The sequence below is a fragment of the Bos grunniens genome, chromosome 7, assembly GCF_055505025.1.
Source record: "Bos grunniens cultivar Pamir isolate PY7600 chromosome 7, Bosgru_T2T1.0, whole genome shotgun sequence".
NCBI classification, from domain to species: domain Eukaryota; kingdom Metazoa; phylum Chordata; class Mammalia; order Artiodactyla; family Bovidae; genus Bos; species Bos grunniens.
Window position 1 is genome coordinate 5,931,678 of NC_141171.1, and position 10,906 is coordinate 5,942,583.

Sequence of the window (10,906 nt, forward strand, 5' to 3'; positions counted from 1 at the left end):
AGAGAACGACGCGCGCGGGGCCGGGAAGGAGAATCGAGGTTCCGCGCGGGCGGGGACGAGAAGCAGCGCTCGGGCACGCGGGGACGGCGGCCGGCGCGGGCGGGCGCGGCCTTTGTCTCCTCCTCAGGCGCGCTCGGTGGCAGCACCGGCCCCATGAGACCGCGGCCCCAAGGCGCCTGGGCCGCCCGCAGCCCCTGACCTGACCTGCCCTCGCAATGGCGGAAGCCACCTCCGGCGCTGGGGGCACGTCCCTGGAGGGCGAGCGTGGCAAGAGGCCCCCGCCGGAGGGCGAGCCTGCAGCCCCGGCGTCCGGAGTTCTGGGTACGTGTGCAGCGCCTGGATCTGACAGGGTTGCAGGTGCTTGGGGTGTTCGCGGCAGGTCTACGGGGAGGGATATTGGAGTCAGCCGTCCCGGGCCTGGAGTCCAGTCGAGGCACCGGCTCTTCCTGGCACTGCGGCTGCGGCCGGGCGAGCGCGGCTGGAACGGTGCAGCGGGTGTGGGGTCCCAGCGCAAAGATATGGACACGCCCCTCCTAGAGCCCCGGTGCGGGACTGAGCCCAGTCACCCCTTGGGCTACTCGATCGCTGCTGAGCAGTGATACGCTGCTCCACAGAGGAGCGCCTCTCCACAGAGGATACAGAATCATACGGTCTTGGGTTCAAATCCCTGCTGGGCTCTGTGACCTTGGGTAACTTAAATGCTCTGGGTCTCAGTTTCCTCGCCTGTGAAATGGGGGTAAGAGCCGCACCCAGCTATGAGGAGACGCTGACATAATGTACTGAGGTGCTCAGAGCTGTTAGTGAGCACCCCATCGATTGTGGTTTCGGAGGCGGAGCTGGGCCTCAAGAATGAGTAAGATTTGTAAGGGAGGACCTGGGGGAAGGGCATTCCTGGAGAAGGGCCTGGCTGGTACAAGGACGTGGAGGGAAGGAAACAAGCCAAGACCAGAGCTCACAGGGCCTTGAATGCCAAGCTGAGTGCCAAGGAGCCCTGGCGAATGTGTGATCAGAGGCAAGGGTTGGAGGGACTAAGACTGGAGGCTAGGCCATCTGAGAATGACCTGACCCCAGCCTGCGCTGCCTGCTCCCCAGATAAGCTTTTTGGGAAGCGGCTCCTGCAGGTAGGTCGGTATCTGGTGTCCCACAAAGCGTGGATGAAGACGGTGCCCACGGAAAACTGTGACGTGTTGATGACCTTCCCAGGTACTTGTCTGTGCTCACCCGCCCAGGGCCTACACTGAATTCCCCCGAGCCGGGCTCCCCTGTCACTCCTGGCAAGAGCCATTGGTCCCTGTGCCCCTTGGCAGATACGACCGATGACCACACGCTGCTATGGCTGCTGAACCACATCCGCGTGGGCATCCCCGAGCTCATCGTGCAAGTCCGCCACCACCGCCACACACGCGCGTACGCCTTCTTCGTCACTGCCACATATGAGAGGCGAGTCCCTGTCCCTGGCCTCTCGCTGACCCTGCTACTCAGCTCCCCGCCCTTCCAAGCGCCAACTGCGAGGTCCAGCCACCCTGCATTTGTCCCAGACGTCCACCAGGTACACCATCCCTAGTTCCAGGATGGTGAGCCAGGGTCTCCCCGTGATCCCACCTCCCCTGCCCTTCCCGCAGCCTACTCAGAGGGGCCGACGAGCTGGGTCTGCGCAAAGCAGTGAAGGCCGAGTTTGGCGGGGGCACCCGCGGCTTCTCCTGCGAGGAGGACTTCATCTACGAGAATGTGGAGAGTGAGCTGCGCTTCTTCACCTCCCAGGTGCGGCCGGCTCTGGCCCCCAGCGCACATTCCTAGCCCGTGGGCGGCTGCTCCCTGTGCTCACGCCCTGTCCCCTGCAGGAGCGCCAGAGCATCATCCGCTTCTGGCTGCAGAACCTTCGTGCCAAGCAGGGCGAGGCACTACACAATGTGCGCTTTCTGGAGGACCAGCCAATCAGTGAGTGAGGTGGTCCCAAGCTTCCAATCATATGTGGGGAGTTGGCTGGGGCTCTTAGAGGACTGCTGTCAACGTAGGAGGGTTAGGAAGGCGGGGCCTAGATGAAACCAATCAGAGTCTCCCGAAGAGTGGGGCGGGGCCTGGAGATCAATCAATAAGCTGAAGGGTGTGGCCTTAGCAAGGGGTGGGGCTTGTCTCCTTGGAGGCAGGTCCAGGAGAAACCCTTTTCTGGGTCTGCGATAAGGTTGGGGCAGGACCATGGACAGCACTCCACACATTGTGTGGTGAGCTCTGGGCCTCAGTATCCCCCAGGAAACCAGCCGCTGCAAGTTAACCTTCTAATGCCAGCTTTGCACCATTCTTCAGACGTTTGGAGGAATGAGCTGAAACCAAGCAGCTCTGTTTAAAAACGGGTTTCCCCACTGGGATCGCACCTCCCAGGTTTCGAGCACCCTTCCCCACCTGCCCCTGCACCTCCCAGATTTTGAGGAATGATGTTCCTTTCACCCAGAACTCTTCTCCTGGGAAAAGCGTTTGCTAGTTTAAGAGCAGGCAAAAAGTTATAAGTTGGGTTTCAGCCGAGGAGGACTGAACAGGCAGACGGGTGGGGTCACCCATTCTTGTTCCCCAACAGTCCCTGAACTGGCGGCCCGCGGGATCATCCAGCAGGTGTTCCCAGTCCACGAGCAGCGCATCCTGAACCGTCTCATGAAGTCATGGGTGCAGGCTGTGTGTGAAAACCAGCCTCTAGGTGTGGTCCTGGCTGGAGTGGGGGGTTGGTGGGGGTCCGAGGAGGCAGGCAGGGCTGACTGGCACCGCCCCCTCCTCGTCCCCGGCAGATGAGATCTGTGACTACTTTGGTGTGAAGATTGCCATGTACTTTGCCTGGCTGGGTTTCTACACATCGGCAATGGTGTACCCAGCGGTCTTCGGCTCAGTCCTGTACACATTCACAGAGGCTGATCAGGTGCCGGGTGTGGACTGGACAGGGGGTGGAACACCTCAGACAACTTCCTCCCTGGACTGGGCCAGCCAACACTGCAGCCCTCCTCTGTCACCCTCAGACAAGCCGGGATGTATCCTGCGTGGTCTTTGCCCTCTTCAACGTGGTCTGGTCAACGCTGTTCTTGGAGGAGTGGAAACGGAGGGGGGCTGAGCTGGCCTACAAGTGGGGAACACTGGACTCACCCGGGGAAGCTGTGGAGGAGCCACGACCCCAGTTCAGGGTCAGTTGGGGCAGTCTGAGTTTAGGGACTTCGAGAATGGGGTAAAAAAGAGAAAACATACTGAGCAAGTGCATTACAAGAACAAAGTGGGAGGTGAAGTAGGGCTGCAGCTTCTGAGAAGGTTTGCCAAGTGAAGGGATCTGCATGCCCGAAGGGAGAGGTGTGGAAAGTTGGATTTGAGAGACTAGGGAGGGTGCATTAAGTGGACACACCCTGATAGCAAGGATGAGATGGCTGGATGGCATCACCTTATGGACATGAGTTTGAGCAAACTCCAGGAGAAGGTGAAGGACTGAGAAGCCTGGCGTGCCGCAGTCCATGGGGTCACAAAGTCAGACACGGCTTAGCAACTGAACTACAACAAACCATGATAGCAAAGCATCATAGACATGGAGTTTGAAGGGTTGGGAAGGGTGTGGGACAGAGGCAGCCCCTCTGATCTTGTGTTGGGCCATGCCCCCACCCTCTGCCAGGGCGTGCGGCGCATCAGCCCCGTGACTCAGGCCGAGGAGTTCTACTACCCGCCCTGGAAGCGGCTGCTCTTCCAGATGCTCGTGAGTCTTCCCTTGTGCCTCACCTGCCTAGCCTGCGTGTTCCTGCTCATGCTCGGCTGCTTCCAGCTCCAGGTGACCTCCAGTTCCTAGCCCTGGCCTCGGCCCCAACCTGTTCAGGTGGGCCCCGAGCCGAGCCCAGCGACCGGGGTAACCTCTGAACCCCTTTGTTCCTGCAGGAGCTGGTGCTGAGCGTGAAGGGGCTGCCCCGTCTTGCCCGCTTCCTGCCGAAAGTCATGCTGGCCCTGCTGGTCAGCGCAAGTGCCGAGGGCTATAAGAAGCTGGCTGTCTGGCTCAACGACATGGGTATGCCCTGTGAGCAGAGGTCCCATTGCTCAGCCCCCAGCAGGAAGGGCCCCACTGCCTTCTGGGGTCCCTCCTGCCCATGACGGCCTGGGCTACACTCTCACTCGTCTCCTTGGCCCCCAGAGAACTATCGGCTGGAGAGTGCCTATGAGAAGCACCTCATCATCAAGGTCGTCCTGGTGAGTGGTGGCCAGCAAGCCGGCAGGGCTTCTTTTATTTTTTTAAGTATTTATTTATTTGGCTGCACCGGGTCTTAGTTGTGGCACATGTGATCTAGTTCCCTGACCAGGGATCGAACTGAGGCCCCCTGCGTTGGGAGCACAAAGTCCTAGCTACTGGACCACCAGGGAAGTCCCCAGGCAGGGGTTCTACAGGGGACACATGGGGGTTCCTTGGGACAGACATGGCAGGGTGACCACCCCCCTGCCTGCTTCGCACAGTTCCAGTTCGTCAACTCATACCTGAGCCTCTTCTACATCGGCTTCTACCTCAAGGACATGGAACGCCTGAAAGAGGTGAGAGCCTGGCCTAAAGCAGTGCCCCCACGGCAGCTGGCTGTGGGGCCAGACCGGCCCAAGGGGTCCAAGGGCTCTCCAGCCCCTCCCTTCCTCCTCCATCCTTCTCTCCTCTCTGTCCATTTGTCTGTGTGTTCTCTCTCTGCCTGTCATGCCCCCCCCATCTGTCTGTCCACCTGTCCGTCGGTCCCTCCACAGCTCCTGATCGTCCTGTCCCTGTCCCAGAGCCTCGAGCGGCAGCTTTGGGCGGTGCTGGTCCCGCTCGTGGCCCTGCGGTTCCGCCTGCTCCTCCTCTCCCTCCAGGGCCTCCTTCTTGAGGCCTGGGCCAAAGTACGGGCAGGTGGTGGCGAGCCCTCGGGGCCTTGCCAGGGTGGTCAGTGTGGCTGTGCCGGGGGCCTCACGCCTAGCCGAGGGTGCATGCTCTGAAGGGATGGGGCTCCACTGACTGCGTGCAGGTGTCAAGAGCCCCTGGAGGCCCTGGGCACCAGCCGAGATCCGGGAGGTGTGGCATGATGGGAAGCCATGGCCTTCCCAGGTGATCAGCTAGAAGCGCTGTGGCCCGCCCAGCTGTGGCTTGGGGTTGCCTCTGTGCCCGGGGACATCCAGACTGGGCTCAGGCTGTGGCTGGATGTGTGCTTTGGGATGGTGGGTGCCCACAGCCTGTCCCAGTGCCCAGGGCCCCGCCCGCCCCCCACGAGGCCGCTCTCCACCCCCTTCCTACCCTCAGATGCTGGCCACACTGCTGATCACCCGCCAGTTCCTCCAGAATGTTCGAGAGGTTCTGCAGCCCCACCTGTATCGGCGGCTGGGCCGAGGAGAGCTTGGCCTGCGGGCGGCCTGGGAGCTGGCCCGTGCCCTGCTTGGCCTTCTGAGCCTCCGGCGCCCCGCACGCCGCCACCTCGAACCCCCGGCTGAAGAGGGTGGTGGTGGCAGCAGCAGTGGTGGGGGCCGCAGGTGTCTCAGCGGGGGCTGCGGGGCACCTGAGGAGGAAGAGGAGGCCGCGGTGGAGCGGCGGCCGGCGGGGGAAGGAGGAGAGGTGGGGGACGGGCCCCGGGGGGGCAGAGAGGAGGAGGATGAAGAGGAGGAGGAGGAGGACGAAGAGGAGGAGGATGAGGACGAGGAAGGCGAGGAGGGCGGCCTCCTGGACTGCGGGCTCCGACTGAAGAAGGTCAGCTTTGCCGAGCGGGGGGCTGGGCGGCGTCGGCCGGGCCCAAGCCAGGAGGCCCTCCTGGAGGAGGGGAGCCCCACCATGGTGGAGAAGGGGCTGGAACCGGGCGTGTTCACACTGGCCGAGGAGGACGATGAGGCTGAGGGGGCTCCCAGCAGCCCCGAACGGGAGACTCCCCCGGCTGTCCTGCTCCGCCGGGCTGGAGGCGAGGGCCGAGACCAGGGGCCGGATGGGGGCCCGGATCCAGAGCCAGGCTCAGGCGACTCAGCCCGGAAGCAGCGGCGGCAGAACCGGTCGTCTTGGATCGACCCACCCGAGGAGGAACACTCATCTCAGCTCACCCAGGCGGAGCTCGAGAGCTGCATGAAGAAATACGAGGTGAGGAGGGCACCTGAGGGTGGGGGCAGGGCCGTCGGCCGGGCTGTGCACACGGTCTGACGGTGGAGGTGGGGTGGGAGCGACAGGAAGGAATGATGGGCCCCTTTATGTGATCAGGGCCTTCCTGGTGGCTCAGACGGTAAAAAATCTGCCTGCGATGCAGGAGACGGGTTCAATCCCTGGATCAGGAAGATCCCCTGGAGGAGGGCATGGCAACCCACTCCAGTCTTCTTGCCTAGGGAATCCCATGGCTACAGTCCATGGGACTGCAAAGAGTTGGACACAACTGAGCGGCTCACCCTTATGTGGTCAGAAACTTGCTAACCTTGCTGAGCTTGGGTCCATGAAGGATAATCTGAGGGAGGCGGGCTTGATGAGAGGAAGGTGGGCTGAGGGAAGAGGTGTCCTGAGTTGGGGGAGAGCCTAGGCCCACCCACTGCGTGCCTGCCCACAGGACACATTCCAGGACTACCAGGAGATGTTCGTGCAGTTTGGCTATGTCGTGCTTTTCTCGTCTGCCTTCCCCCTGGCTGCCCTCTGTGCCCTCATCAACAACCTCATTGAGATCCGCAGTGACGCCCTCAAGCTGTGCACGGGGCTGCAGCGGCCCTTTGGGCAGCGGGTGGAAAGCATTGGCCAGTGGCAGGTGGGGAAGGGCCAAGGGCTCTGAGCCAGGATGCCCAGAGGTGGAGCGGGTGCTGGGGGGGCTGGCCAGACCCCACCTGAGCCCCTTGTCCCCCCTACCCCCGCAGAAGGTGATGGAGGTCATGGGCGTCCTGGCAATCGTGGTCAATTGCTATCTAATTGGCCAGTGTGGGCAGCTGCAGCGCCTCTTCCCTTGGCTCAGTCCCGAGGCAGCCATCGTGTCCGTGGTGGTGCTCGAGGTGGGACCGGTGGCCGGGTGGGGGACCCAGGCGGTGGTTGGGGGGTGTCCCCGTGCCTGCAGCCTCCTCCTCTGTCGCCTCAGCACTTCGCTCTGCTCCTCAAGTACCTCATCCATGTGGCCATCCCCGACATCCCGGGCTGGGTGGCCGAGGAGATGGCCAAGCTGGAGTACCAGCGCCGGGAGGCCTTCAAGGTACGTGGGCCAGGGCCCGGCATGCTTTACATCTCTGCTCCGAGGGGCTTCTCCCCGCGTCGCCTCTACGCGTCACCTGGCTGGGCAGTCACATCCTTAGGAGGGTAGATGTGCAGTTAGTGTTTGTTGCTTAGTCGTATCCGATTCTTGGTGACCCCATGGACTGTAGCCCACCAGGCTCCTCTGTCCATGAGATTCTCCAGGCAAGAATACTGGAGTGGGTTGCCATGCCCTCCTCCAGGGGATCTTCCCGACCCAGGGATCAAACCCAGGTCTCCTACATTGCAGGCGGATTCTTCACCATCTGAGTCACCAGGGAAGCCTAGGGTAATAATTAGCATTTCAAAAGGACCTGGTCCCTTCTGGGGTCCTGGTGGCATCCCGCACCAGGCCAGCACTTAGGAACTGTCATCTGCCAGCGTGCCGGGCATTGTTCTGTGTGGGGTCAGGGACACAGCCGATGCTTTCTAGAAGCCCAGCCTGTGCCACGTTCCCCAGAAAGCTGCAGAGCGGGCCAGGGAGCTCATCGCCACCAGCCAGTGGAGCCCCCCATGTGTGTGTGCTCAGCTGCTCAGTGTCCAACTCTTTGTGACACCATGGGCTGGGGCCCACAAAGCTCCTCTGTTCATTGAATTCTCCAGGCAAGAATACTAGAGTGGGTAGCCATTCCCTTCTCCAGGGGATCTTCCCAACCCAGGGATCGAACCCAAGTCTCTTATGAGAAGTCTCCTGCATTGACAGGCAGATTGTTTACTGCTGCGCCACCTGGAAAGCCCCAAAAATAGTGATGGAAATGTTCTCTTCTGGGTTGCCCATGTAGCCGGTTACTACAGATGACCAATGAGCGCTTGCAATGGGACCTGGTGCTACTGAGAAACCGAGCTTTTACTTCAGTTACCTGGTTGTTTGTTTATTGGCTATGCTTCGTGGCTTATGGGATCTTAGTTCCCCAACCAGGCATCAAAGCCGGGCCCTCTGCGGTGAGAGCACAGAATCCTAACCACTGGACTGCCAGGGAATTACCTTATTTCAGTTATTTAAAGTGACAAAACCATGGGAGTCCCCTGCTGGTCTAGCGATTAGGATTCACTGCCATGGCCCAGGTTCAGTCTCTGGTCTGAGAACTGAGATACCTGCAAGTCATGTGGCGGGGCCCAAAAATAATAATTTTTTTTTTTTAATTAACAATGCCGTGTGTGGCTACTGGCCACTGGACAGTCACAGCTCTGTCTCTCCCCAGTTCTCCAGAAAGCAGGGAACTGCTGAGGCCCAATATTTGTTTTAACTCTCCCAATTTCTAAGACAGCGTCTGGCATGAGACCGGGGACAGAATTGGTGGCCAGTAAATGCTTGCTCTCTTCTCAGTTCTCTGAGAGCCCTGGGGTGGGTCCAGGGATGCAGCTGGAACCCAAGAAGTGTGTGGATCTCTCCCCACTTCTGCAGGAGAGCCCTAGCGTGGGCCTGGGCCTGGGTGGGCAGCTGCTCACACACTCACTCCTCCCAGTGCCCGTAATGGCTCCATTCTGCCCTCAGAGACACGAGCGCCAGGCCCAGCACCGCTACCAGCAGCAGCAGCGGCGTAGGCGGGAGGAGGAGGAACGGCAGCGCCACGCCGAGCACCATGCCCGGAGGGAGCGCGACGCCAGTGGCAGAGAGGAGGCGCGAGCTGAGGGCTCTGGGTTGGACCCTGCTGCCCCGGAGAAAACCTCGGCCAAGGCCAAGGGCAGTGGGGCAGGTGGCCACGGGCCGGAGCGACCCAAGCGCCCGGGGTCCCTGCTGGCACCTAACAACGTCATGAAGCTGAAGCAGATCATCCCGCTGCAGGGCAAGTTCCTGTCGTCTGGGGCCTCGTCCTCCTCGCCGGCCGGCACAGGGGCCAACCTCACCACCCGGCCAACCCCTGCCCAGTCGCCCACTGGCAGCGACACCCGCCTGCCAGCCTTCCTTAGCTTCAAATTCCTCAAGTCACCTGAGACCCGGCGGGACCCAGAGCGTAGCCACTCTCCACCCAAGGCCTTCCACGCCGGCAAACTTTTCCCCTTCGGTGGGGCCCGGGCGGAGGCCGGGTCCAACGGGGCGGGCGGGCAGGCCCGGCAGGATGGGACCCTCGGCGGTGGCGGTTGCCGAGCCCAGCGGAGTGGGCTGGCGGACGAGGCTGCAGCTGAGGAGCCGGACACACCCCGGCCCGAAGAGGAAAGCTCAGGTCACAAGCTTTAACTCGGGGGTGGGGACTCTGGGCTGGGCTTTGGGGGTAGGGGTGGGGTGTCCAGGCGTGGGCAGAGGGGCTGAAGCGGACAGGGGAGGCTCGGTCTCCTAGTACCAGTTGGGGACCTGGGTGTGTGGTACATGGAGCCTGTTGATCAAAGCCTACTCAGTCTTTCCGGGTCCTTGAGAGCCTGGAGCCCTGTGCCTGACCCTCCTCATCCCCGGGGGAGGGATGCCAAAGTCCCTTGTCCCCCAGATCCCTTCCCAGGGTGCCCGCCTGCCATGCTCTGGTGCCAGGAGAGATGAGGGAGCCCCCTTCACCACCTGGCCTAGCCTTTCCTGCCCCCATGAGACCCCACACCCAGCTCACTCTGGGGGACCGGAACCCCCAGGCCTCTATGCAAGCCCCCGTCCTGCAGCCCAAGCTGTTCCTGGAGGCCTTCCTTGGAGGTGGGGCTCAGGCTGCCCACTAGGGGAGTTCAGGGCTGCAGCCCTGTGTCCGCGGAGCAGAGTCACAGGCCTCACTGCCCCCCCTCCCACCTCATTCATGCCCGGGGTCCAGCGACCCATCCCAGGGAGCCCAAGAGGTGGCAGCTGTAGCACCAGGGACTTAGGTCGGAAGTCAGCGGGACTTCCTCAGACTTCCCTCTCTCCGTGAAGGGGAGGGGCCCAGTGCCCAGAGGCCGGGGATGCATCCGAAGAAGCCCACCCCTTGTCACTGATCAGAAGCAATAAGGCCCTCCATGTGCCTGAAAGCCCAGAGGGAGCGCGGGCAGGGTCCCCAGCGCCGGGGACGGCATCTCCCCGGAACGGCCCCTCTCGCCTCCGCAGGGACAGCGCTGGCCCCCGTTGGCGCCCCGGCCCTCCGCACCCGCCGCAGCCGGAGCCCTGCGCTGCCGCCACCGCCGCCAACACCAATGCCTCGGCCCCCGACGCCCCCCGCGGGCTGCTGGCAGTGGGATGGGCCGTGGGGCTGCGGGGGCGAGGGCGCCGCTCCCCGCCAGGCCCCTGCTGCCACTGACTGCCCGCCCTGCGCTCTCGCCGGGCCCCCGCCTGTCCCCCAGCCCCTGCCGGGGGATGCCAGCTTCTACAGCCTCCCGCCGCCGCTGCCGCCTCCCACCTCCGTGCCCCCCCAGCCCCCCGCGCCCTCGCCCAGCCCCAGCTCCAGTCCCAGTCCTCAGGCCGTGTGCTGGCCCAGCGGCTGGCATTAGCTCCGCCCGCCTGCCTTCCTGTTTTCATATGCAATATCAATCACAGACGGGGCGGCGGCCGCCACCCAGAAAACACTTGGGCCGGGCCCGATGTACCCCAGTATTGGCTGCCCCCTCCTGGGGCAGGGCCGGGGGCCTGGGGCCCCTCTATCTGCCGTTTTCTTTTCGACCAGGATAGGGGGAAACAAAAAGAAACCCCCCAAAAACAACAGAAAACACACCCAGAATAGGCGATTATTTATTTGTTTTTAATTTATTTTGTCATATTTTTGTAAAACGGCAGAAATGCAATAAAAAGTATATTTCAACAGTGCCCAAAGGCGGAGCTGC

At 62.1% G+C, this 10,906-nt stretch overlaps 1 protein-coding gene across 3 annotated transcripts; it reads left to right on the top strand.

Moving 5' to 3' along the window:
• The first annotated feature begins 5 nt into the window (after positions 1-5).
• On the top strand, positions 6-10,889 carry ANO8 (anoctamin 8). Of its 3 annotated transcripts, XM_086408537.1 has the most exons (19): positions 52-321; positions 1,093-1,203; positions 1,308-1,440; positions 1,623-1,761; positions 1,842-1,938; positions 2,573-2,689; positions 2,778-2,905; positions 3,003-3,164; positions 3,638-3,790; positions 3,895-4,021; positions 4,145-4,200; positions 4,462-4,536; positions 4,735-4,866; positions 5,264-6,082; positions 6,537-6,728; positions 6,835-6,966; positions 7,050-7,160; positions 8,694-9,363; positions 10,197-10,889. In XM_086408537.1, exons 1-19 carry the CDS (start codon positions 216-218, stop codon positions 10,574-10,576), a joined length of 3,840 nt encoding a protein of 1,279 aa, XP_086264663.1. In that variant the 5' UTR covers positions 52-215; the 3' UTR covers positions 10,577-10,889. The 3 variants fall into 3 exon arrangements, with proteins under 3 accessions (XP_086264661.1, XP_086264663.1, XP_086264662.1); XM_086408535.1 differs by lacking the exon at positions 4,735-4,866 and having other exon boundaries at positions 6-321; XM_086408536.1 differs by lacking the exons at positions 52-321; positions 1,093-1,203; positions 1,623-1,761; positions 4,735-4,866 and having other exon boundaries at positions 1,305-1,440; positions 1,762-1,938.
• Positions 10,890-10,906: the final 17 nt, after the last annotated feature.

Coding starts and splice junctions, on each gene's coding strand:
- ANO8 (XM_086408537.1), top strand. CDS start 216: ATGGCGGAAGCCACCTCCGGCGCTGGGGGCACGTCCCTGGAGGGCGAG. Junction 6,729..6,834: donor AAAGCATTGGCCAGTGGCAG/GTGGGGAAGGGC, acceptor CTACCCCCGCAG/AAGGTGATGGAGGTCATGGG. Junction 9,364..10,196: donor GCCCGAAGAGGAAAGCTCAG/GTCACAAGCTTT, acceptor TCGCCTCCGCAG/GGACAGCGCTGGCCCCCGTT.